The sequence below is a fragment of the Primulina tabacum genome, chromosome 17 (genome assembly GCF_025594145.1).
Source record: "Primulina tabacum isolate GXHZ01 chromosome 17, ASM2559414v2, whole genome shotgun sequence".
Lineage (NCBI taxonomy): Eukaryota > Viridiplantae > Streptophyta > Magnoliopsida > Lamiales > Gesneriaceae > Primulina > Primulina tabacum.
In genome coordinates this window covers 32,758,395-32,786,102 of record NC_134566.1, presented here as the reverse complement: position 1 = coordinate 32,786,102, position 27,708 = coordinate 32,758,395, and the positions used below count along the sequence as shown (strand labels likewise).

The window sequence follows — 27,708 nt, the reverse complement described above, 5'->3', positions numbered from 1 at the left end:
CAATTAATATAAACAAAATAAAGAAAATATAAATCATACTTTATAATATTAGAGAATATTAACATTAAAAAAATTATACACCTCTTGATCCTAAAAAATTTATTCCAAAACCTAAATTCTTATTGTTTCCATATCAAATGTATTTTACAAGGGTTAATCTTACGCATAAAACACTGAATAGAGGAGCTATTTATTTATTATGATTGAAAAATAATATCACGATTGTATTAAATAAAGAACAAATCAGTTATGCAGTATCATACATATAAGTATGACGAAAAAATTAAAAATCTAACTATAATTAAATAAAACGATATAAATCATAAAAAATTTAATAAATTAGAATACTCACATGGAAAGAATATACTTGTTGGAGCATATATTCCTACTGCTGTGACACATGTCTGCACACACTTTAGAGAGCGAAAACTCTGGAAAGATTCAATGCACACACCTACACAGACACGTACATCTTGGAGAGTGAAACGAATAAAATTTTCTGTCGGCACAGATGCTGTGTGTTGGGCATGGGAAAATCCGATAATCAACGATTGCCAGTGGTTCAGCAGCAGCGGCAGCACGCTCACGGCAGTGCTTCTCCAAAATCCCTCTGCCGGAAATGTTCGATAAACTTCTTCGATTTTAACTGCGTCGTTGTTTTGGTGTTCAGTGTCGCGGCTTTTCTCTCTGCCATTTTCTGGGTATTTCCTAATCGCTATGGGGAAGCTGGGTTTGATGCTGATGAGTCAATCAAGATTTCGGGTAAAGTGATGCTCGAATTATGCAGAATGATTCTTATTTTATCTGGGTTTTGGAAGAGGGATGGTGTTGTGGTTTTGCTTTGGATTGGGGTCTTGCATGTTTTTTTTAATGTATTGTTAGTTAATACCAAGAAGTTCGATTTGTATTGACTCACGAGATGTTTATGTTTGAGACTTGGGAGCAATTTTGAAGCACGAGTTACCGCCATTTTCAGGTCAGGTCTCTGGTTATTGTTTCGGGATTTCTCATCGGTGAAGTTGAAATGTCGAGCTTTTTTTTGAAGCCGAAAGGGCAAATATGTAAGTTGGTTTTGGAGGGAATTTCCAGCTTAGCTACAATGATGCTCATTTGAAATCTGGCATACTTCAAATATCTTGATAGACTGCTTTAGCCTGGCGAGTGGGCTTGTTCTTTCTGACCCGAGTTATTTGTTCTGAGTTATTCAAAGACATGGGAAAGCATTGTTGTCTATGGTTAAGGGATTAACCGATTCATGATTATTGACTGGGTGGTTAGATTTATTCATATTTCAGTTTGAGGTAGTGTTTATTTAGTTCTTGGAGAGAGCCTGTGGGGAGATCATATGGATGTTAATATGATGGTGTTGTTTAAATATCAGTTCTTTAAAGATATTAGTTGGTAGATAGGAAGTCAGGACTGGTTATGATTATACTGATCTGTCCAAAGTCATGTTCTGCTTCCTCCTGAAAACTTTGATTCGCTTGTCAGAAGTTCGAAAACTGATGAAAGGATAAATACTTCTATATAATCGGTATTTGATTAGTTGTCCAGTATAATGAAATAGTCGTGATAGGATATTTTATTTCGTACGGGGAGTCAAATTTATGAAACAGCTTGCCATGAGTTTACTGTTTGTGCGAATAAAGTGATATTTTGCTGCGGTGCTTTTCTGTTTTACAAAACTGGGAATAAAACGTGTATGACAACTAATCCTTCATGCAAACAAAAGTTGGACATCCATCGCATGTAGACGCATTTTTCTGGAATATTTCATCTCATTTGTTATTTATCGCTCTCATTTTTCTGAAACATACCCGTTAGATTCAGTTGGAGTTCATGAACCGAAAGGGTTGAAGTTATTTTACCCTTATGTTTTAACAGTCATTAATTTTTGCTTTTGTGCTTGGATACGAGTTTTAGCTGAGGGAATGTCTTTATCATGGATATAAACAGTTTCACAGATATAAGGACAGAAGAAACTGTCAATGATTTGATTTTTTTATCTCTAGTGTTATAATGTTCTTAAACTTCCTATCGTTATTTTTTGTTGAAAAAGTAATTTCAGCTCTATGGGTTCTTCCTGAGCCAGTTATGAGGGTTAGATTTTATAAATTTTTTCCAATAGAATATAAACTAATAAACCAATATCATTGTACTTAATTTTTGGGTGCTGCTTGAGTTTTTCGGTTTACAGTTTTGATCTCTTTCTTAAGTTGCTTCTTTTTCTTCTTTCAGCTACTGTTCAAGCATACTTCAAGCTTCAGAGACAAGCTCCCGAGCTCGTTCCTTATATAGCAAGACTAGAATATGATATCAATGAAGAGATAGGTGTCCCTTTCTTTAAGGTCTAACTCAAATTGGTTTAAGGTACTTTTATTTGTCTAACGCGTAGAGGCAAATGACGTGACAATCAATTTATTAACTCAGGTTGCTGCCCTGTCGGTGCACCATGCAGGTGTATCTAACTGGACTAACGTGGTGTTTGGCTTCTGTTCATATGCATCTAACAACCCAATATCTCCAGTGTCATTAAGTGTACTGAAGTCATCCTTAGTTGATTTGTTTCTTCAACAATACAACATGACATTGACCTCCTCAATTTTCGGAGAGACATCTTCATTATAAATTTTGAAATTTCCTGGTGGGATTTCCATAATGCTCGGGCAAGATGCTATGTTTTTGCGTACACCACCGGTCCTCTTTAACTTTACCCTCAATAGTTCAATTTGTGAAATCAGGGAAAATCTTTTGGAGTTGAAGGAACAGCTAAGAATCGGATCGCAGTTGGTGCCCACTGAGGTAATTTTATTGTATGTTGGAGTCCCTGTATACGTTTGATAGTATCAGAGGCTGACTTCCTGTAAACACTTCCATATTTAGGAATCTTGAAACTTCATTTTAAGTTTGTTTTAGATTGGGCAAAAGGTGTTGATATTTCAACCATAGTTGTGTATGTGTTTACAAGCTCTACACTAGGACTGCATCCTGACTCATTCGTTTTTAGTCAATCCGTGTTAAATTTTGCCCAATTGAAAATGATTATGTATAAAGTAATGCCTAATTTGATGCTCTGGCAACTTCTAACAGCTGTGGTGGAGTTGTAAATGATATCTATTGCGTGTCATATGATTTCTATGTTTAAAATTTCCCATAATTACTTATGAGAATTTTTTTAGCTTTGACGCCCTTTTTCCAATTTCATCCAATTGAAAGAGCTGTCATCATTTCTAGATTTCATTGATTTTCATCTCAACAAGTGCAATATATTTTCTTTACCTTTATCTCTTCTTTAATGCAGGTGGTGTTTATTCAGGCAACAAACAAGCACGGCTCAACAAAAGATCGACCAATTACCATAGAAGCTTCAGCTGTATCGGATTTAGGAACTTTACAGCCAGATAGATTAAAACAGTTAGCTCAAAGAATAACTGAATCTCCATCTGTAGAAAATCTTGGCCTTGATCATTCTGTCTTCGGAAAGGTCGAGGAAATTAGCTTATCTTCATTTCTAAACCATTCACTTTATGCACCAACACCAACTCAAACTCCAACTCCATCTCCAGCTCCATCTACAGAACAGATTTATAATGCAATCCCGTCACTGGCACCATCTCTCTCTCCTGTCTTGTCACCCTGTGGTAACTGCTATTCATATGTTCCATCTGACGCAAGTCCTACTCCTGCCCCCAGTTCAAACAATGCTCCTTCCGTGTCTCTTTTGACTCCTAATCCTCCCACTCCATCAGTAGATCCCAGCAGTTTAAGTCCTAATTCCACTTATTCACCTTGCCCTCCCACTTCTCATCCTAACCAATTATTTCCTAGTTTATCCCACGCCTATTCTGAGCCTTCATTTGCAACTCCTGTATCTTATTTCTCGCAAAGTGTTTCTCCGTTGCCTTTTGATTCTTCTGCTACGTGAGGTTTGGGCAAATGGAGAGTGGAAAGTTTGGTATCTTCACCACATTTTTCATCATCGATTGCATCTTCCATGTCATGTAAGTTACTGCAGCAGATTATCTTCTCTCTCTCCCTCTGTGGATCATTTTTGTAATACCTATATTTAAATGTCGTATAGTTGATATAACACAACTCCTCTTTCTATTATTGATACATTTTATTTACCTTGGACCTCAGGACAGGGATTGAAAAACCTTTAGCCCGATACTTTCTAAATATGTTTAGATAATAGATATTATGAACTTGCTAGTTGCACTACTATGTTTTCCCATGGGAATGTTATCCTGTATTACCATCTCTCACAAGTTTAGGAATCACTGGTTCGCATAACGAGTGCATGAACTTTCATCAAATTCTGGAACAATACCATGGCGAATACTTGTGAAGTTCCACTATTTACACGATAGAAAGTTTGTGTATTAAATTATTACAACCACTACCCCCATCCCTCTGGAAAACGTGAAAAAGGTTTCTACATCAATGATTGGCTTATCTAGACTTTTCTTGGATGTTATGATATCCGTAAGATCTGTTTTCAATCAGGACTTGTTCGTGTTGTTAAATGTTCACATTTATTTTAAACTTGAACGGATCTATATTCAGTCCCATGTTTAGGGTTATGGAGTCGTGATATATTGGTCCAGTTGATTTGAAGACTAACAGTAACGTATTCTTGCTGCAGGTACCATACGGAGAAGGATTTGGCGCTTCTACTTAACTGGTGTTTTGACACTTGTTCTCGCCCTTTGGACATCTTAAGATGTCGTACAACACACGTTTAGACACTGCGGATAGTAACACTGGCTGGGGAGGTGAGTAATTCAAGTCTTGTCATGAGTAAGGAGTGAAGAGAATTAGAGGTTTAAGCCAAAAGGTGGCAGACCTTGCTTTTTGCTTCTACATGACATCATAGCAAATTGATTAAGTAAAGTCTCATCGTGCTTACGAGAGAAGAGAGTTAGAGGCTTAAGCCAAAAGGTGGCAGATGGTGCTTCTTGAAGTTTTAGGATTATAGAATATTCTTTAGTTTTATCTGGAAATTGGAAATTATATCAGTACCCTGTAAAATGTCTATATTTACAAGAAGTCTCGTTTTATGATCCTTCACAATGTAATGATCCTAAGAAGTTCTAATACAATCCCTCCGTGCCCTCAGACCTTGGTGTTTATATCTTGTTCTTAATCGAATTCCAAGATAATTTTATCTTTACGACGGAGCAATCGTCCTCGCTGCATATTGCTTTTATACTGTTGGTTGTTGCTTAAAGTCTGCGTCCTTTTTCCTCATTGAAGTTCAAGTTTATTCCCCTTTGCAATGCATTGAATTATTAAAGAATAAAAAGTAATGGCGTTTGTATATAACACACACACATGCATACATACATGCTTGTGTGTGTGTGATGAATGAGAGTCATATATGTTGCGTACCTGCATTTGGCCATCTTTGTAGTTTTAGATTATGTTACCTTAGAGCATGTTTCCATTTAGAGGTTCAAAGCTGAGCCAAGATCGCCACCACACGCTCTCTGTCAATATTATTGGTCAAAAAGATTTGAAATAATTCAAATAGAGAGAAAATAAAAATATAGATTTTTTAAGTTGGATAAGAATATTGCATCATACCTCGACGAGAAATATCAAACCTGTTGTCTAGAAAATCAAGGCAAAGTTGAGCCCAACTTTGAATCATACTGAATGGCCTCGAAGATAACATATTCATCCACCTCCAGTTTTCATTCCCCCTAATGTTTTCTTCGTCTTCGTGAAAATTTTGATGGGCGTATTGGAAGCTGACGTTAGGAAAACCTTGTACCTCGTATCGACAGACGGGGCACGTGTTGTGTAAATGCAGCCACGGGACGATACAGTCGGAGTGGTAGAAATGTTTGCAAGGAAGCTCCCTGACTTGATCCCCGACCTTGAATTCATCCTTGCAAACAGGGCAGCTTGAGTCATTCTTCAAATGTTCGCCACTTATGACCACTAACGGCAGTGCTTCGATGGCTGATTCGGGAACGGGGGCCGGGACTGGCCTGTCGTTTTGAGTCGATTCTTGGATGAAATAATTTGAGTTCTGGCCGCGGTTCACTGGTCGCATGAACATGTTTTCTGGAGGTGACACCGGCCTTGGGGGGTTATCGGGGCCTATAAATTGAAGTAGTATCAAAGCTCGGCGCGGTGGACCATGTTGGTTTTCATTGGATTCGTTGTTTTGTTGTTGGTTGACGGAAGGATCCAGGATTTGTGTTAATGACTCTAACGCACGTGGAGATAGTTCGAGTCGTCTAGGATTTGAGACTTCGAGTTCAAACCGAATCTGGCCTAGACAACTCGGGCATAGTATTTCATCTAGGTTGTTGGTCATGGTCCGAACCGTACGGCTACATCTCCGACACCAATAGTAATGGTATGTTCTCCTTCTTCGGACCCTATTCGCAATAACACCAGAATCGCTTATAGTTGGCATTTAAATCGTTGTTCAAGCAATGAAGAAACTACGTGACACTGTTTTTATACATGTATTCGTAGTATTGAATGGAAGGGGAGAAGGAATGGCTTATTGGGAATGAATGAGAGATTCTTTATGTGACAAGGTTTTGTTTCTTGTATGTGGCTTCTCTTCTCTTTTCTTTGCCTATCCTTTTCTATTTCCGGTAATAAAGGAAGGGATGATTTAGGATCAAGCATGATGCCAAGGAAGTTGGATATATGGAATTTGATCCTATAAAATAGCAATTTGTGCATTCAAGAAAACACTCTACAATGAATTGAAAAGTTCATGCATTCTCTATATAATTTGTTAATGTTAGATAAATAATCTAAAGCTAGAATGTGATATATAAATGAACTTGCAAAATATTGTTAGTGCGATATAAGTTTATGTGATAATTTCAAAAAGGGATGCTTCTACCAAAATTTCTACTGATAATAATGGGATGAAAATGTGATAATTTGTGGGTAAAAACTTGTGTGAGACGGTCTCACATGTCGTATTTTGTGAGACAAATCTCTTATTTGAGTTATCCATGAAAAATATTACTTTTTATGTTAAGAGTATTATTTTTTATTGTGAATATCGGTAGGGTTGACCCATCTCATAGATAAATATTCGTGAGATCGTCTCACAAAATATTTAATGTGTACCATTGATAGATTTTTTTTTTACATGTATTGATTATTGAAATTTTAAAAAATTTACGACTCATTAATTAGGGATGTTAAAAAATAATACGTACTCTCTGTTTTTGAAATGAAATAAATAAATAAATAAATATCACCAATATCCAATTAACATAAACCTCTCAAACCGACTCGACTCAGTTGACTCGAGCGGTTAGTGGCGAGTCGACTCAAATTCACGAGAGGATTGGGTTTTGTCGCATAGGCGGGTCCAATCAAAACTTTTAACTCCTTTTCTCACCCAATTCATCTGTCTCTCCATCTGAGAGAGATCACTCTCCCAAGAAATTGACAAATCCCTTCATCCATGGATGATTAGTTGAATCCAGGTCTCAGTTTCGAACACAAATCAAGAAATTCGAAGTTGAGACGCAGTAAACGAGCAAGATTCAGACGAAGTAATGGGTCATACGGTGTTTCAAACAGGGCAGATTATGCCACTGGCTCCCATCCATAAAACCTTAACTTTGTTACCGCCCGCCACTTTTTACCGGTTACCGGGTTCTTCGCAGAGAAAGTGCGTTCTGACGATTAAAGCATCGTCGGCGGCGGTCGTTGACGGTGATGCAGTTGCTAGACTGGAGCGATGTTTTCTGGCGTCACCGCCGGCAACGGATGCACCATCATCGAGTGCTCCTGATTTTGGCCCCGTTATGAAGGGACAGTACGGTGCATTTGGCGCTGTTACTTTGGAAAAGTCGAAGCTCGATTTGACACAGAAACAGACCAAGTCTAGTCCCGAGGTATCTTTGTGTATCATATTTATTCAATTAAGTTGTCAAAACTTGATTTTTTTTGTTTGTTTCTCTCATATATGGTTGGACGATTAATTAAATTATGTAGATATAGTTCGATAACAATTGATTATGGGAATTAGTTTGAGTGAAACTATACGTGCATTTCTCGAGCTAATTTTCTGGATATTATTAGGTATTTCGCTAGTTTTCGAAAAATGGGGAACTCTGTGGCGCATTGAGCTTTATTAGTGCGCTCGGCAAAGTATTGGATGCTGAGTTCATTTGTTAAAATATATTTGAGAACAATGAGAAGGGAATAAATCCACATCCCGAATTATACCTATGATGTTCTTTTTACTCCTCTTTTTTAGTTTCTGGCTTATGGACCTTCATTTCATTTCATGTGTTTTTTTAAGGCACCGACACTTGCTAGTTAAGGGTTCTGTAAGGGTTCTGAAACTTTATTTGGAAAGTTCCCACTTAATTATATATTCAGTTTAATTTTGTCGTGTTCTTTTGCTTGGCCCAAATAATCATCCTTCCCAATTCCGCACCTGATGATGACGCATGCATGAAAACTCTTTGTTGCACTTTTTGGCTTTTTGCTGTATTAATTGTTGGCATTTGATGCCCTTACTTACTAATTATCTATTTAGTCTTCTAGGTTTGAATCTATTTGGAAGCATGTGCTTCAATCCGTTTGGTCTATGTAATTCCCAGTCAGTGTACATAAATATTTACTTGGAAATTTATAGTTTATTGTGCATTAAATCGATTGCTCATAAAGATCAGAGCTTAATCATAATTAGCATATTTTTTATATCACATCACACATTCACTCAATTTTTTCCTTTTGAACATGACAGCTTTCTACTGGGGGAGGAGGTGGTAATATCGGAAAGGGTCTCAGTCACGGTGGAGGTGATGGTGGCGATGATGGTGGCGATGATGATGATTACCTTGATAACTTTGATGAGGGCGACGAGGGAGATGAAGGTGGATTGTTTAGGAGAAGAATGATCCTGGGGGAGGTAACCAACTCGTCAATCATAAGGATTTGCTTTCTGTAGCTGCTTTATAAGTACAAATTTCAAATAATTTTGGCTTTCAATAATACATGGTTTTGCACTCACTTGCTATAACTTCGGGTATGTTGTGCTTTACAATTTAGGCTATTCTGACAAGTTATTGCCTAGTTTCACTAAAAAGCGTGTGGCGGCTGCACCAAATAATTTTTCCCTTTAGCATACAGTCACTCACAAACACAATTTATCGGGTGATTTTTCTATTTTAATTGAAATTAATATTTATAGGATGATGCTTTATGTTCTTTACCAGTTGTTTGATCGGAAATTTGTGGATGCTGTATTGAATGAGTGGCAAAAGACTATGATGGATTTACCTGCTGGATTACGTCAAGCATATGAAATGGTAATATTTGATTTCTCCTCTATACTTGGGCTGGATGATCTTAAAATTGGAAGCTGATGTGTAAAATGCCATTAGGGTTTGGTCAGTTCCGCTCAAATGGTGAGATTTTTGGCAATTAATGCCAGACCTACCACTGAGAGATTCATTTCTCGGTGCCTTCCTCAAGGATTATCAAGGGCTTTTATTGGCAGGTGAATTGTAGTGTCCTTTACCATCTACACTGATATCAAAGATCAAATTTCACTATTGTTATTGTCATTTATTTTGTACTAAGCTTATTACATTCTGTTGATAGCTTCAAGACATGCTCCGTTCTCTTTTTCTTTTGTTCTATTGGAAATAATACATTCCCTTTTCATGAGATCTGAATCACATGGATATCGACTTGTATTAGGAATGTTATATATTATTGACATGATACAATGTCCTTATCCTATAGTTAGGGGTGTTCAGTCAGAACCGAACTAGTATAAACCGAACTAGACTAAAACCAAACAAACAAATCGATAAAAATTCATTTATTTCGGTCGGTAACCGTAGCCGAAATGGTTGTTTTTTGAGCATCAGTGTGCAGTCTTGATGTTGTCAAGAAATTAGTCGTTTCCATCTTTGAAATTTGGTTTATTCTTTCTGGGATATAGATGTTTGGGTTATTGGAGCTTGTGAAAAGATTCCACCAATACTTTTTCTGGTGTTCTATAGCCATAATAGCTATAAAGGAAATACTCATCATGCAGAAAGTTCTGAAGTTTTTGTACATTTTAGGCCTCTCAAAAACATACTGTACTTGAGAGAACTGTCATCAATTCTTTTTCCTTTTTTCCTTGTTTACTGATGTCGTCTGCGAGTAAAAGTTATAATGCTATTTGTGATGGTAGAGCCCACAGCGTGAAGTCTGAGTAAATATATGATTACAGTCGGTTGTTTTGATGCTTCTAGATTGTTTGTAAGTGTTATCATCTCCCCAATGCAACTGAAGTTAAACCTAAGATTGTTATTGTTAAGATTGAAACTTAGATTTAACTCAACCCCAAAAGCTAGCTCAAGGGGGAGGATTGTTCATTTCCATATATGCAACTGCCAAGGACTTAATTCAGCCTATGTGAGCCATCTAACACATTCTCACGCTTAGGAATGTACAATTGGAGCGTGAAGTTTACAAGACATTATCGGACGGGTAGTTTAACACATAACGATAGGGCTCGACTCTGATAGCATGTTAAGATTGAGATTTAGACTAAACTCAACTCCAACAGCTAGCTCAAGGGAGGAGAATTGTCCAAGTCATATATGCAACTGCCAAAGACTTAATCCAGCCGATGTGTGACATCTAATACAACTTCTTCACACTTAGGAATGAATAACTGCGTAAAGTTTACAAGATATTATCGTGTGGCCCATAGGGCAGTTCAACCGTAATAATTTTGTCATGTCCTTTTTTGGCATGCTTTTTTCTTAAAAAGGTTGCCATTACTTGGTTTGATACAATTGTTTTATGTTTTGTAAAATCTATCAGCTGCATGATATTCTTGTTGAGTAACAACTTTTAATCATGTTCGCTTGATGATGTATGTACACTTGATAAAATTTAACTTTCATTGTAAAATCAATGACTTATCTCGCGTAGGAGTTTTCTGATTTTTATTTAAATCATTCATGTCTATACAGGATGATTGCAGATCCAGCCTTTTTATACAGGCTGCTTCTTGAGCAGGCAACAACCATGGGTTGCTCTGTTTGGTGGGAGATCAAGAATCGCAAAGAGAGGTATTGATTTAGAACTGCCATGACGAAGAAAATATTTTTTTTTCGTCACTCAGTTGCCAACTGGATGAACACTTGTACCTTGTTGCAGGATTAAGCAGGAATGGGATCTTGCCCTCATTAATGTGCTGACCGTGACAGCTTGCAATGCCATTGTCGTTTGGTCACTAGCTCCTTGTCGTTCATATGGGAATACCTTCCAATTCGATTTGCAAAATACTCTGCAAAAGCTTCCCAATAATATATTTGAAAAGAGCTACCCATTAAGAGAATTTGACTTCCAAAAGAGACTTCAATCAATATTATTTAAAGCTGCAGAATTATGCATTGTGGGATTTACTGCTGGAGCTGCACAAGGTGCTGCATCAACCCTTGTTGCCAGTAAAAAGGAAGGAAGGTAAAACAATTCTGATGTATTTAACTTTAATCTCTATTTTTTGGCATTATTTTTTCGTTATATCCTGTGCTGCCATAGAATTACAACTACTTGTTTCTCATCTGTTGATTCTGTAGGTTATCTGTGACTATACCATCTGTGAGCACCAATGCACTTGGTTATGGAGCTTTCCTTGGTCTTTATGCTAATTTGCGGTATCAGCTCGTGTGTGGTTTTGACACAGCGGTAGTTAGCTACTTTGATGTCATTGGAGTTACTCTGGCTTTTAGCACAGCCCTGAGGTATGCGTTCTGTGCCTGTTGAATTGCGAGCATAGAATGTACAAAAATCTTTGTTGTGAAACTTAATCAATTGCATCTCGTTATTGCTCAGTATTGGATAAAGATGGCTTAGTGATTACCTTTCTCTCTCTATTTAACAACAGTCGCTAATGCATGCATTTCGATGGATGATGGCCTTTTGTTTACGTGGTTTAATTGTTCTCTGCAAATGGAAGTATTGATCTTACTCAAAAAAAAATTGAAAATATTGATCTCACTCCAAAAAAAAAAAAAGAAAAGAAACTATTGATTTAACCTTGGGAGAACTATTTAATTATCTGCTACATGGATGATGGTCTTTTATTTCTGTGGTTTATTGGCTATGTTTTCTAATTTCAGTCTGTGCTTTTCTTGATCGGCTTTTAGGAGAAATTTCCCGTTGAGATTCAATCAATTCAGAAGTCAAATGAAATTCTCTTGCAAGTTACATTTTACCAATTTTCTCTTTAAATGCTTGCAGAATTCTAAATGTTCAGTTAGGAGAGACATCTAGGTTAGCTTGGCTTGGTATTGAGGTCGATCCATTGGCTCAGTCAGATGATCTCTTGAAGGCTTACAGCAGACCCTCGGAAGGATCCAGAGATCCTTCACAGTCATCTTCAAAGTGGTTCATAAACAAGAAGACTATTGTCTCTGGGCTTGGCCTTCTTGGGATCAAACAGAAACAAAATGATGCAAACTTGAATGGCGAAGCACCTCCTCCCAAGGCTAGGAGAAAGAGAGTTGTTCGGAGAAAGGTGGCCATGAGTTAACCGTAGTTGCAATTGACCCTTCAATTTTGCAGCTTAGTAGCCCACGAACGGATGCTCGCGATGCGATGTAGTATAAAGCGACTGAATCCAGTGTTTGATGATGCACCATGGAGAGTTATCCTTCTTGGATCATGGGACCAACGGTATTATGCTAGAGCGATGCTACTTGAAAAGAATTTGTTACAAATTCTCGACCTTGTTTTCTTATTTCTGGTCTTTCATTATTGTGTAACAACAAAAATTGGGAGTTACCAACCGAAGGTAAATTTGTTGGTAACGTCTCATTATTCGTTTACTGCTGCTATACTTTTTCCCCTTTTCTTCAGTAAATAACTTCTAGAGATGAAAAAATATTATTACAAATACTCTTGTATACCAGACATGAGCGCAATTTCGCAAGACAGAAGAAATGAAATTCCTGATTCAATACGTCAAAATAAGTGAAATATAAATGTCGAAGAATCAAGTCTGTACAATAAGTGAATCTTCAGAAGGATGCTCACATTTTATCAAAATCGTGTGTCGAGATACAAAGTGGAGTTCATTAACCCCTTGGTCTTATTGGGGACAAGGGTAACTTAAGGGGTTCTTTCCCAGAATTGGTATCAAATTGTTTCATTAGTGGCAGGGTCTTGACAGTGACAAAGGGAAGCCGGTTCGAAGTGAGAAGTTTGTCTTGACAGTGACAAAAGGAAGCCGATTCTAAGTGAGAAGTTTGCCGAGAGTACCCAACCACAAAGTGAAAGAATGTTTTGGTAAAATACTGGGATTCCAGACAATAGATTCCTAATGAAAACATGGGCAACGATCACGAAAATAAGAATAAGCATGATCTGCTCTAGAACCTGAATTCAAGAACCAAGAAGAAAAAAGATAAAATCACCGTGCGAGGATTCCACAGATTCCAGTAGCTCGTCTCTAATACTTAAAAAGTTCGGCCAGTGGAGAATCTATTATCAGCTGTTCAAGCCCATATACTGCTGCAATTCTCGGATGTGTGTTGGTTTACCCATGTTTTGAGTTGGTTGCTTCCATCAAAGTAAAAACAGTCTACGCTTTAGTCAGGACAGATTCTTTCCTGATTCTTCACGAGCCCTTTCTGGTTTTGGCATCAGATGAAGTCCAGTGATTTCTCTCAATTAGTTTCGAACTGAAGATGATATACATCTAATCCTCATTCTCAAATTTTTAATTTATATTTTTCTATAAAAGAATGCGTTGCTTGTCAGATATCTTTTGCCTCCATTGAATCTTCAAAAATAAAAAAACGTGTACTTTTTTCAGAAACGCCAGAGTAAAATTACACACACATTTTAATGAAGAAGACGAGAAAATTTTTCCCAAAATACAGGCCAAATTAATAGTCCCGCCTAATTACCATTCCAAGTTCTTTCTGATTTCACTTTAGCTATTTGTTTCTTTGGCTTCTTTTGCGATGTCTGAGATTCTATTTCCTCAAACGGGAGCACAACAACAGGAGATGCTGGTACGGTGTCCCAACGTTCCTTAAGAAAATTCATAAACGCCAGGACCATTTGCCTTCGGAACTCGAGTTCCCTTGTGAAGAGATCAAAAATTATAAATGTCAGAATATATTTGAACGGAACAAGAAGCAGCACGGTTGAAACCAGTAACAACACCAAAGATACCTCAGTTGTTGTCTGCAAAAGAAATCAATGAAAATTCATCAAGAAAGGAAGATGCTCACAATCTGCATATTGAACACTGGACCCTGAGAAAAGGTACCTGAGGATCTCCTGCAAGAATGATCGTACGTATCTTGAGCAGCACAACATTCACATTCTGGAGATACTTCTCTACTTCACGAATGGCTTCTTTGACGGCAATAATTTTCTGGATTGTATTCGATGGAGGCTGATCACGTATTGTAACTTTTCCAAAGAATCTTCCAAGACGACCTTGTTCCTTGAGCCCCTTCAGTAATAACATACTAGCAGCCAAGATCATCAAAGACACCGGGAGTACATAGAACATCAAGTTCCTGATAAGAATGAATAGTGGATTTGATTAGCTTATAATAAAAATTATACAAAAATAACAGTGGAGTTTAGTGAAGACAGTATTGACAGAGAACGCTACAGATCACCTTTTTACGTAAGTTTGTTTGTGGTCATGCATTATTTTCCCCATTAAAGGTCCTTTAGCATGACATACACGAAGTAATCCAACAGGAAAATAAAATGAATTAAACTACACAAACCAATAAAAAAATAAAACCATAGCATCAATTTGCATGAGTACATCTCCATTTCATTCACAAGAGTAAAGTTGAAGTTCAAAAAAGGCACATGATCAGGCAATATCCAGTTTCATGTAATTTCCAGTTTTCAGTCAAAAGTGAGACACTTTACTTTGCAAGATCACCTGGACAAACGTACCTCAAGCTGTCTTTCTTCATACCAAATTTAACAAGTTCTCACAAACACACCAAGAACCCAAATATGTCTCGTCAAGTTTCTGGTTTTACAACTTATCACCCCACAAGGTCATTAGATTGCCTATATGTCTAAAAAAATTAGTGGTATGACTAGGTATGAATACAAGCTGCAGCTTACATCATACTTTAAGACGTAATATTTTTAGTTTCCTCAACTTGAGATTTAAATAAATGAAGTGCATTTTGAAATTTATTTTCTTCACTTTCTCGTTTGTTGCAAAAGTCTTGTATTTTACAAGAATGTTTCTCTATATCTAGCTTTCGCTACTTTTTCATACTGGGTGGTCGTTCCCCACTTAACTTCATTCTTTAAAATACTACCGGCTCCCAAAAACAAGTACCAGAGGCAGCTACAGTTAGATTATAAGTCAGAAACCTTTGAAGTGATTTAATAATAGGGAAACGTGAGACCACTACTCAAAGAAGGCATAGGATCAGGCAATTTGCCAGCTGGAAATTGTGCTTTGCAAATTAATCTCGCGGACTTCAATGCCTGGAGTAGTAAAATACCTGAAGATAAGAGTAGATACAAGTCCAAGAAATGACGCTGTCACAAGCGGATCATCCCAGCGTCTTAATCTTTCAAAACTTCTAGCAGTACAAGTCAGAGGAAGCACAAGTTCCTGAAAATAAGAAACGCCCATATTTTAAGGAAAAGCATAATGATACGAAGCATCATAACAACTCGAGTTATTATAATTTATAACAATGGGTTTAATAACTCATCTCAGAAAAAAATAATGCAATTCACATATTACATATGTTAAATACTTATATTATATGCTTCAAGAAGCAGACAAGAGCAACATAACCCATAAATGATGTCATTTGCAGCGGTTTATATACATGAAATTGAATAACTACATGCACTCGATTTTTTTTGGGATAAATCCTGACCTTAAAAAGGTCAATGTTGCTAGGAATCCCTTCAAGCATTGCAGCATCAATTGTGGCTTGTGTTTTCTCAGCCAACTTGTATTTATCTCTACAAATCATTGCTGCCTTTTCCACTAAAGTCATGTCAGCTACAACAAGGTTTTTGCTAAGTACAACTCCTCTCGAAGACGTGTTCTTCCAAAAGCCCAGAGAAACATTGGAAGCCCATGACGCAGATTTCATCCATTTTCGTAAATAAACACTACCGTCAACATCATAGACATGAGTAGCACCTTCAGACACCTCACCAATGGGTCTCAAACGTAGTTCTGGTTCATCGTCACCCTCTGTCAATTTCTTAATAATGGCTCCACCCCAACAATTAACAGCAAGGGTTTGAAGAACGACATCGCCATATGGTGCATTTTGTAAAAACGAAAACTGAACCAGCTTTGTAGGCTCATCTATAGTCCTTCTCATGTATTGAAGAGCCTGAAGTCGGGCAATAGAATTTACGGCATGAGCAACAGCTCTATCCTTCCCTTTTTGAGCCCCATATATGTCATAGACTGATGGATCACAGGCTTGGGGACCAAACTCATTTATGAATTTGTGTAAACAAATAACTTCATTGATGAATGCATACCAGCCATCTCTTCTCGTTCCACCTCCTAAGTCAATAAATTCAAGTACCAATGGCGCATACCTGATAGCAAACAAATTAATAAATGGATTATTGACCCTACATTTTGAACCTTAAACCCTTAAAACACTTCCTCCAGAACATTAAACATCATGAAAAATGTAACTGAATTGAAGGATAATAGAAGGCGAACTCTGAGATCGCTAGCAACAGCCTCCCGCATTTCACATTATCTCTACTACATGAATGTGCCCGTGATTTTTACGGGTTGAAAATAAACAGGAGAAAGTTCCATAAATCGTGTTTATAACAACACAATTTGGTTTCAGAACTTATCATACCCTTGATCAACACAAGTAGTCAAACCAAATGCAGGCAGAGCAGAAAAATAAAAACAGCTAAACTACACATTCAAATACACTTTTGAAGCGCGATAGAAATTCAAAGGACAGCAACCCATTTCCATGACATAAGCTAAGATAGGACAGGCAAGCTTACTCACTCCGGCCCGGATGAAACAGAGATTGCAGAGTCAAAAAGAGTTGATCCCAAAGGCCCAACTCTTGCTTTCTCTATTCTCGAACCACTTCTAGTAAGATCCAGCCTTAAAGCATCTTCCTCTCCCATCAAGTTAACTGCCTGACATGGAGCTATAATCTTATCAAACGGTATAAAACAAGTAAAAGAATCACTTTTTTTGCTAAATAAATAGGCCTAAAGGTTGTCAAGTTACAGTGGGGCCTTCTTTTTTCCCCAGGCACATTATTTCATATAGATCCAAATGTGAAACTTGTTAATTCTAATTGGTCATAAATTTTATGGATCTGTTTGATGTAGCAATCCACATGGGCCTCCATAAGGTTGAAGGATAAAAAAAGATCTGTCTATATTCCAAGTTCCAATCACGCTAGCATATGATACTTCCATCAAATTATCCTATAGGGAGCATCTGTATTTTTCAACTGGATGATGAGTAGTACATTGAAATATTTTGGCTTCCAGGACGCTTTGGTGGTGATGACATAAAGGCCGCTAGTTATTGAATAAGGCTCCATATTATCTCCTTTAGATATCATGGTCGAAGAAGAATATAGGGAAAAAATGCTTTTGCTGAGAAGAGTTTTTATGTTCTTTCTATTTCGGAAAGGAACAACTTCTGTATAGATAGATAAAATTATGGCCGTAAATGGAAGCATCCCCCGTGGCCATTTTGTGAAGAACGTAACATATTAAAAAGGTAATCTAGTTCCTAGATGAATAGACTTTGGTTCCATTGCTGAACATCTATTTCAATACTCAAGAAGTTAAATGCACTCGAACTCAACCGATGAATAGTAAATAAAGAATCATCAAACTCTGAATATAGATTGCATGTGACTTCAGATAGTAAAAGGAGACTCGATGAAAGAGATGCTGACAAGTAACTGAACACAGCGTAACATAATAGCTCAAAAATTTGCACTTCAGTTCAAAACTTACGTTCAGAGATCTTTGTGAGAGATAATAAATGTCACCATGTAGCCACCTTGGACACAGAATAATCAACATTCACAGGTTTTTTAGATTTCATCCATCCCAGGATTGCGGCTTTAAAATCAAGAGAAACACAAGGTGGAAAATAGATGGGAGACACCAGGGTCGGAAGTATCACGCATAAAGGCACAATTTATGGTTAAATTCAATAATAATGATAATCACTCTAATGCACTCCTTACCCCATTAAAATTTCTCTACTGACATGATAGAAATACCTCAAAGTAGAGAGCCTCATCAGTCAAAATGAGTTTTCCAGGCCATGACATGTTATTTTCCCATTTCATCACAGGCTGCTTTCTGCTGGAAGCAAGGCAGAGTATTCTCTCCTTAGTAACATGGGAAACCTCCGGAAACTGGAAAGACTTCCGACCTTCATGCACTCTGCAAAACAGAAGGGACAACATATGCTGAAATTTGCAATCAAGTATTACATATCCAGAGATCTGTCAAAAGATATCCTTGCAACTGAAAAATGTAGATCTTTATCTTTGAATGATTTGAAAGATTCATAAACTTACACCAATACTGTAGAACATACAAGTGAATTCAGACTATTTTGATGTTATCATAAAGAAACAGCTATCTGCTATCTCAACAAATCATGCATAAGAGTTAAATGTGGAATCTTAAGCAAAGTGGCATGAAGCCAACATAGTGGACCTTAATCTTCTGAACACCGATGCAAGATGTATGCACACCAGTGGAGTTTTAGATCTTGTTCAGGTGTTCTTAACATGTAAAGCAAAGAGAGGTTCCTACTCAAAACTAAATGGAATTTGCTCCCAATATCTGCCCGAAAAACATAGAAGGGGACATAGGGAACACAATAGGCACACAAATGATGAAAAGACTTGAGCAGAAGAAGCAAACCATCACATTAGAATATTTAGCATTCATTAACCCAATGCACTTATAAGCGACTTCAATGGATATCTGTGGTAAAAAAAAAGTTGAACAAAACTGTATTTTATGAGTTACAGCTTTTCGGATCAAAATGCTATGTGATCAGCACGATATCAGATTTTTGCTTTTATATTCCGAGAAATAATGATTTGCTGCAATAAAATGCATGCTTTAGAACTTCTCAGGTTAAAAGTTGCACAATAATCGGTCTATTACGCCACAAATGAACAAGCACAACTGCAAATGCTGCAAACTAATCTGACCAAGCTTACTTGAATATTACCTGAGGAGTTCTTTTATATATGTTAACCATATGCTAAAGGAGATGCCTTGATCATCACCAGAAAGAGCTTTGAAAAGATTATGAACCGTGAGGTGATCAGCCACACCAGACACAGCAGGAGCTATACGAACAAAGGCCTCCTCTCCCACAAGCTTCCTCTTCAAGTACAATAAACACAGATCTTAATATTGATAACTTGATATTTGTGATTATTGAAAACAAAAGTTATATTTTGTGTTAAATAGAGCTGAAGAGGTAAGGGTTTAGTCATACCCCCATTAATATAATTCAAAACTCAAGATCACGAGGGCAACAACTCCAAAACAAAAAAATAAATTAATTAGTGGAAACCCATATGGGACCACAGTCCACCATTTCTTAATGTTTAAACACAGATGACAAAATTAAAATAAATTTCGAACTTTTTGGTTTGCGAACCCAAATACCATCGCATCGAATATGCCCCTTCAAAAATGATGGAAAAGAATTTGAATAATGCATGAAAATAAAGGGGAAAAAACCTAAAAAATATTAAAAGGTATATTTCAATGAAGCTAAGCATCAATGATGATTATTTGTGGTACCTAATCATGGAAAGTACTTTGACTGCAATTTAAAAATTGCCACGCCCTCCAATATCCTGATAGGTAGAAGGAAGCTAAGGAGTTTTTTAAGAGAACATCAACATATTGTTATTCAAACCCTACCACAACCCTAAAACCGCAACGCTTTAGAGACCCATAGACCACACATCCATCTCAATCTTCTGGCTCTCTATTTATAACTCACCCGACACACAATGTGTAGTTGGAGAGAGTCTTTTGATCACCCACCATCTATATTTTGTGAAATCCATTGCAAAGATTAAGAGTAGAATTCAAAACAACTTAAATATCAAAGAAGTAGAATCCACCAACTTCAATTGTTAAACAAGAACAACCTTAAGAGAGAGGAATAGGATGGACGGAGAGAAAGAGAGAGAGGTTTCAGATTTTTCTCTGACTCTCTAACTAGTTATGGGCGTTGCATGGTCAAGATGGTACCTTTGCACCATCATTACCAAGGAGAATAACTAGTTTTTCAAAACTTAATAGAAATTTGTAAAAACTAAACATAAAAACAAGGGATGACGACCATGATATATAATTACCTACATGCAGACAATAGATAGATAACAACCATCTCAGATTAGGTTTGGTCGCATTTCCAATATTTCTTCTTAAAAGACGGGGGTATTCCATTACATTAATTTGACATAGAACGCAGCTAACATCTTAAGTATCTTCAGCAATTTCAATATCTTCACTCTCATAAAGGTGATTTATTTGGCCTGCCTACGATAAGATATGACTTTAAAGAAGTTAAAGAAAGAGTAGATGCAAATTCGATGTGCCAAGGTGCTGAAGAGATGACAATTCTTACAATGTCTATGTCAGAAAGTACCTGAAAGAAAGTTTTATCCAGCAATTTCTTTTGGTGATCCTTTCTTTGGCTGTAAGGATTCTCCCAGGCAATCATAGTCATAAATATTAGTCTCTGAAATGCAGGTTCCTGATAACAGAGAAAAAAGACTAAGCATAAAAAAATATAAAAGCTAAACCTCAACGAGATTATAGACTAAGAAAACAAGAAGAGATTGGACAGACAAAAGGTACTTGAAGGAGGTTATTGGTCGAAAAAGAATATCACATAAGATAGTTTGTAAGGCTTTGAATTTCACTGAATGGTGTGTAATATGCATAAAGATGGCACAAAGGATTCTTTAAGAGAGATCGAGAAAGTTACTTTTGACGCTGTATCCCAAATTTGCCCATGTTTGGCACTTGGCACACTTAGATCAACTATTCATCGGCAATTTCCTATGCACTCAATTTTTGGCTAAAAACATGGAATTTGTCGTGCACGGGAGTAGCATATGGTACTTCACAAAATGCATTATTCTTCAACTCTTCTCATTAATTACAATGGAAAAGGAAGTTATTTTTCTCCATAGAAACAACAACAGATGCATTAAATATGACTTCATCAACAGAAAATGGTTCATCAATTGCCACATAATCTCAATCAAAACAAGTTCCTAATGAGAAAATATCCAGAAAGAACAGAGAAAAAATGCCCTCACTCAAAATAAAGAAAAACTTGCAACAAAAAAATACTGATGCAACTCACAAAATCGAACAGCTATGGATAATACTAAAAATAGAAAACCACTAAATATAAAGAAAATAAGGTCAAAAGATTAAGCCTATGAGACATAGATTTCAAAAATAAACATAGTATTAACCAATCCACCACACATGCACTTTCTTCTATGAGACAGCCTATCAACAGTAGGAAAAGGATAACTTGATTTTGGTAAATGGAAGATAATCCACAATTGAAATTGTGTGCCATGTCTACAGACCTTAAGACTGGGATGAACTTCAGCATTATTTCTAGACAAAAACCTGAAGCAGCAATACTCCAACAAGCTACGTGGATCATCATATACAGATTCAGAAACAAGCGCTTTGAATATTTTCTGCATTTTCTGCCCAGTCAACCCATTCATTCTGTATACATCAGAAGCAAATGAGATAAATATTAAATCATTATTTTTTTGCAGAATAATTTTGCATTGACCACATTATACATATACACAAAGCAAACCAATTGACGTAACCAGCATACAAATTCCCTAGACACACATCTTTGGTCAATTTCACTTTCACGGTCACTGATTAGTGTTGGGAAATTACCCCGAAGCGATGCCGATCACGATGATAATAGCACCCAAAAAATGCGGAATAAAATAACCAACAAGAACATAAAGATTTACGTGGTTCACCCAATATAGGCTACGTCCACGGAGCACTGCAACTTTTATAACTGGAAGAAATATTACAACAAGTGTATACACCGATACACTCAATATTTCTCACTCCCAAACCCCGAGTATACCGAGAAAATAATTTTTCTAACTCACACAAGAGAATTCCCGCACTCAAGAAAAATACTCTCTTTTTATCAAAGCTGAAAAGCTTTTGATTTTGGGATACAATAACTGAAGGAATTGAGCTCTATTCATAACTAATTCCCTCGTTCAGTTTTTTAAATTCTTTCGATGTGGGATACGTTTTTTTAATTATTTAATTTAATGTGGGTCTCACCCCATTAAATTCTTACCTAATAATTCTCCCACTTGAAGACTTGATTCCAATCATGTCTTCACACCATCAGTGCAGCAGGTCATACCTCATTTGTTAGTCCAGAAGACCAACTGAAGTCAAACACAACTTCAGTTTTTCAGTGATAACAGCCTTCGTGAGCATATCAGCTGGATTCTTGCTTCCAGGAATCTTCTCAAGCTTCAAGACTCCATTCACCCGATCTATAAGGATCCCTATTCCAAGGATTTGTTTTGTAGCACCCAAATCCTTCAAATCAAATTCCTTTGATAACTCTTTCTCAAGTTTATCAATCTCCTCCAGACAAGCTCCTGCTATCAACATATCATCTACATATATCAGTAGTATGATATAATAACCATCAAGCTTCACATAACAATAGTGATCAGCCTGATACCTCCGAAAACCATCATTATTCATTACACCATCAAACTTCTTGTACCACTGTCTTGGAGCTTGTTTGAGACCATACAAGCTCTTCAAAAGTTTGCACACCATTTTCTCTTTTCCTCGTACTTCAAATCCCTGTGATTGATTTATTTTTTCATCTAGCTCATCATAAAGAAACGTCGTCTTTACATCTAACTGTTCCAGATATAAATCTTCTTTTACCATCAATCCAAGTACAATCCTGATAGTAATTAACTTTACCACCAGAGATAAAATATCAGTGTAACCAATGACTTCCTTTCACCTTTTACAACAAGTATTTCTTGTACCGCTTGCTACCGTCATGTTCTAACCGGTACTCCCACTTGCTATGTAAAACCTTTTACCTTCAGGAAGTTCTGACAACTCCCACATGTGATTGGATGACAGTGAATCCATCACATCTTCCATGGCTAACTCCCACTGTTTAAAGGTCTCATAAACATCCGATTTATTTTTCACAAAATAAACCCAAAATTTCCTGCTCGAATCGTTAACAGTAGTGCCATAATATCCTGAGTGATCTCCAAGGGATGTCACAGGAGATGGTCCACATACATCAGTACCATCTCCAAATCAGCCGATTTCGGTTCTCTAACCTCTTTTGAAAAGCTCATCTTTTTCTGCTTTCCAAAAAATACAGCTTCACACAGCTTGTGTTCAACGATCTTTAATTCCGGTAGCTTTCCGTTTGAAACAAGCATTTTCATTCCCATTTCACTCGTATCCCCAAGCCTACTATGCCATAGACTTGAATTAGCTCCAGCATCCACAGCCGCTAATTTATTTCTCAAACTGGAAGTCATATAAAGTGTTCCAGTTTTCTTTCATCGAGCAACAATCATGGCTCCCTTTTTCACTTTCCAGGAACCATTACCAAAGGTCACCTTATGACCTTCGTTGTCAAGCTGTCCCACTGAAATCAGATTGTGTGTCAACTTTGGTACAAGCCTTACTTTGTTGATTTTCCAGACAGATCCATTTGTCTTCTTCATCCGGTATCACCCATACCAATTGTTTCCAAAGGTTTTCCATCAGCCAGGAAAACTTTTCCGTAATCGCCAGCGACGTAATTATCAAATACATCGCGGTCACCAGTGGTATGAAACGAAGCTCCCGAGTCCATGACCCAAGAATCAATCGGGCTTTCCATGGATAGTAATAGAGCATCATGTACCTCCTCAGTAACAACATTATCGTCTTTCTTTATTGATTTGCAATTCTTTTTCAAGTGACCAGTCTCACCACAGTTCCAGCACTTCACATTCTTTTCAAATGTATTATTGTCTTTTCCATTTCCTGACTTGGATCTACCATGCCATTGGTTAAAACTCTTTTCGCCACTCCTGCCCCTTCCTCTGTTCTCGAGATTTAGAGCAGATCTCGATGATGTTCCTTCACCCGAATCCATCCTGCGAACTTCTTTAGCAAGAATTTGATCTCTGACATCATTGAATTGTAGCTTTCTTTTTCCAACAGAGTTGCTAACCGCTGTCCGCATAGGTTCCCAATTGTCTGGTAAAGACGCCAAAAGAATAAGTGCCCGAATCTCATCATCAAATTTAATTTCAACAGATGTTAGCTGTGAAACAATCGTGTTGAATTCATTGATGTGTTTAGCCATCGATGCATCTTCTCTCATCTTCAAGTTAAATAACTTCTTCATGAAATGTACTTTATTATTTGCCGATGGCTTTTCGTACATGTCCGACAAAATGGACATCATCTCCTCCGTTGTTTTTGCCGCCGCCACGTTATGTGCCACGTTCTTCGTTAGGGTCAATCGTATTACACCTAACACTTGTCGGTCAAGAAGCTTCCAGTCATCATCCTCCATCTTTTCCGGTTTCTTTTCTGATAGAGGTTGATGCAACTTTTTACTGTACAGATAATCTCTTATATGTAACCGCCAGAACGAAAAATCTGTTCCAGCGAACTTGTTGATTCCTGGTCCCGATCCATCATCTCCGGCCATCACTTCTCTAGCCTTAACAAAAAAATCTAAAAAATCTTTTCTGATGTGGAAAATCAGACAGAGCTGCAACCACAGAGCATACTCAGAATTCTTAAGAATTTTCACAACAAGGCTCTGATACCAGTTGTTGGGAAATTACCCCGAAGCGATGCCGATCACGATGATAATAGCACCCAAAAAATGCGGAATAAAATAACCAACAAGAACACAAAGATTTACGTGGTTCACCCAATATAGGCTACGTCCACGGAGCACTGCAACTTTTATAATTAGAAGAAATATTACAACAAGTGTATACACCAATACACTCAATATTTCTCACTCCCAAACCCCGAGTATAGCGAGAAAATAATTTCTCTAACTCCCCCGTTCAGTTTTTTAAATTCTTTCGATGTGGGATATGTTTTTTTTTATTATTTAATTTAATGTGGGTCCCACCCCATTAAATTCTTACCTAACAATTACAACAAATGAAAAGAATTGCATTTTCTGCTCACATTCTCCTGCTTTAGGCCATTCAAAAATAAAAATCATAGTCAGTAAATTTATTACATTATGAAAGAAAGTCTAATTGAATGAATCATCTGAATGACATTTAGTAAACTGTACATCTAGACAATCTATTCAATTTTGATCTGCCTACATAAAATTTTAAAAAATATATATATGACAAATAAAATAAAATCAATGACTGATGGAAACAAAAATATAAAAAAATGCAACCAGTTACCGGCTGAATTGTTCAATAGAAACAATGGCAGCTTCAGAGAGTTCTCCACCTGGGGTTCTGGAATCAATAGTTTGTTCGGTAATCAAGAATTCCTCCATATTCTGATCATCATTCTGAATATCGGGGATTCTTTCATGAACATTTTTTACTAGTGGTGAAGCCACTTCATTTAAAAATCTTTGGGTCTTTGTCAGCCAGTGGTTCACTGATTCTTGTACTAGATCTGCTAATCAAATAACTTTTTCAATAAGACATTTCTGACATTATGAGACATAAATATATTGTTTACTGAGCCATGACAAGGTAGCAATCAAAATGAGACTGATAGGAGAAATTCAACTTTTACATAAGCATCATTTGCTACGATTAGTTCAGAGAAGTAAACGAACTTGGCATAAAAAAATGTTTGACTCTCTTGGAAAAACTATATCTGACTAAACAAGCAATGACCCTAAACCTTAAGCCACCCTTATGCCAAGGTATAAAAAGCTGCAATAATGGAGCGGTCACATGGAGTAACCTCAGAAACTGACTAATATTTCAAGAATATGTGTGGTAATATAATAATTCAAAGATCCTTGAGAAGCTCTGAGTCTCAGATAATATCTACGTAATGCAAAGGATAAAACTCAGGTAAGCAGATGATCCGGTCGATACCACGTGATAAATATAAAATCCACCAAAATATGAGTCAGTTTAAGTTTTTAGAGTGGTGAATATTACTGCTTGAAGAAAGAAAAGTTTTCACCGTGGCAACTCCTGTTAAGTTAATGTGCAATAGCTCAAATAAGTGATCACTCAACAAATTCAGTCGTCGACCAGGATTGGATGCAAACATTGGTGAGGAGAAAGAGAGCACTATTGTTAACTCCTAATGGCAATAATTCATTAAAGAATATGGATCATCCTCGCTGCCCCAACTTCAAAGGACTCTAGAATAGTGTACAAGCAAAAAAAGGTTGTTGATTAGAACTACATATAAAATGGTATGGAGAAAAAAAGCAGATTTGTCAACTTTCTTAGTGGAAAAGATACATTAAAGGATGTAGATCATCCTTACAAACCCAACGTCAAATGATTTATTGTAGTATACGTGCAAAACTGATGACTAGTTGTAGGGTTGTAGCACCAAATGGTTCGGGGCAGAACTAAACCAACAAAATGCTTCTGCTTTCCGTCATGATAAATGTTCTATCATGCAAGCACCCTTTCTTATGTAAAAACTCTGTTCCGAGCATCATGGCATTAAGAGATTTCAAGGGTTTCTCCCACACATTAAGAGATTACAACGAATAAATAATATTTTAAACAATATTGCTGTTGAATGAGACAAAATTTAATCCATAAAAGAATTACACAGCAAAATATACTTATCAAAGCAGTTAAATTTCCACCAATCTTTAACGAATGAATTCAAATATAACAATCAATACCCTGATAAAACCTTTCACCCAATTCTAGCAAAATCAACATGATTACGACAAGCGAGTAAAATTTTAAAAACAAAAAAAAAAGTTCAATATTGCCGGTGTAGGCTTCATGAACTTACTGACATCAATACCGTTGAGCTTCGGCCTTTTCTCTTCCCAATACTGTCTCACCTGCCCAAACCCAAACTTGTCATCCGTAGGAGGTGGTGGAGGAGGAGAAGAAGAAGACAAAGAAGAAGACGAATTCGAAGAAACTGCACTCTTTTCGCGGCAGACAATCTTGAAAACTAGCCTCTGTTGGTGGGGGTGCGCCGTAAAATATGGCGATTGCCTCAGGTGGCATCCTCTGAATGATACTTTCGAATTCATAAGTTCAATACAAACAACTATTCACTGCTTAATCTTTTGCGAATTTATCCACCAAAAATTTCAGCTTTGATAAATGGGAATTCGCTAAAACATGATATTATTTGATAAAGTTAAATCGAGACAGAGACCGAAGTTGTGCTATCGCGTTTCGTTTCGTCTCTCTTTTCTTTTATATTTTTTTCGAGAGAGTGATTTGAATCACGGCTGTGCAACTTGTCAAAGAAATAGGACTAAAAGTTAAAATGATCCGAGTCTTCTTCCATCATACATCGTGGTTGGAGCCATTCCATTTGGTATATACGACTCATGGCTCGTGGAAGACTCCTCGAACATGTTTTCTATTTATTTATAAAATTCGACGATCA

At 37.0% G+C, this 27,708-nt stretch overlaps 4 protein-coding genes across 9 annotated transcripts; 2 read left to right on the top strand and 2 right to left on the bottom strand.

Moving 5' to 3' along the window:
* Window positions 1-413: 413 nt before the first annotated feature.
* On the top strand, window positions 414-5,553 carry LOC142531739 (uncharacterized). 4 transcript variants are annotated; one of them, XM_075637989.1, is made up of 6 exons: window positions 414-762; window positions 977-1,061; window positions 2,239-2,348; window positions 2,431-2,802; window positions 3,302-4,001; window positions 4,646-5,553. In XM_075637989.1, the coding sequence occupies exons 1-4, from the start codon at window positions 718-720 to the stop codon at window positions 2,626-2,628; spliced, it is 438 nt and encodes a 145-aa protein (XP_075494104.1). In that variant the 5' UTR covers window positions 414-717; the 3' UTR covers window positions 2,629-2,802; window positions 3,302-4,001; window positions 4,646-5,553. The 4 variants fall into 4 exon arrangements, with proteins under 4 accessions (XP_075494104.1, XP_075494103.1, XP_075494101.1 ...); XM_075637986.1 differs by having other exon boundaries at window positions 422-762; XM_075637987.1 differs by lacking the exon at window positions 977-1,061 and having other exon boundaries at window positions 422-762.
* LOC142530716 (uncharacterized) lies at window positions 4,818-6,328 on the bottom strand. The gene is made up of 2 exons (XM_075636530.1): window positions 5,587-6,328; window positions 4,818-4,996 (listed from the first exon to the last, which is right to left on the bottom strand). Exons 1-2 carry the CDS (start codon window positions 6,326-6,328, stop codon window positions 4,818-4,820), a joined length of 921 nt encoding a protein of 306 aa, XP_075492645.1.
* A 1,023-nt stretch (window positions 6,329-7,351) lies between these two features.
* LOC142530901 (uncharacterized) lies at window positions 7,352-12,863 on the top strand. Its single transcript, XM_075636812.1, has 8 exons — window positions 7,352-7,886; window positions 8,747-8,911; window positions 9,219-9,311; window positions 9,387-9,502; window positions 10,980-11,078; window positions 11,167-11,472; window positions 11,589-11,753; window positions 12,253-12,863. The coding sequence occupies exons 1-8, from the start codon at window positions 7,545-7,547 to the stop codon at window positions 12,542-12,544; spliced, it is 1,578 nt and encodes a 525-aa protein (XP_075492927.1). The 5' UTR covers window positions 7,352-7,544; the 3' UTR covers window positions 12,545-12,863.
* Window positions 12,864-13,905: 1,042 nt separating this feature from the next.
* LOC142530900 (uncharacterized) lies at window positions 13,906-27,553 on the bottom strand. 3 transcript variants are annotated; one of them, XM_075636811.1, is made up of 12 exons: window positions 27,094-27,553; window positions 25,545-25,770; window positions 21,648-21,795; window positions 20,687-20,794; window positions 19,244-19,401; window positions 18,273-18,438; window positions 17,024-17,160; window positions 15,900-16,584; window positions 15,513-15,625; window positions 14,291-14,546; window positions 14,194-14,205; window positions 13,906-14,101 (listed from the first exon to the last, which is right to left on the bottom strand). In XM_075636811.1, the coding sequence occupies exons 1-12, from the start codon at window positions 27,341-27,343 to the stop codon at window positions 14,051-14,053; spliced, it is 2,310 nt and encodes a 769-aa protein (XP_075492926.1). In that variant the 5' UTR covers window positions 27,344-27,553; the 3' UTR covers window positions 13,906-14,050. The 3 variants fall into 3 exon arrangements, with proteins under 3 accessions (XP_075492926.1, XP_075492924.1, XP_075492925.1); XM_075636809.1 differs by having other exon boundaries at window positions 13,906-14,205; window positions 27,094-27,550; XM_075636810.1 differs by having other exon boundaries at window positions 13,906-14,205; window positions 25,545-25,767; window positions 27,094-27,549.
* Between the last annotated feature and the right edge of the window lie 155 nt (window positions 27,554-27,708).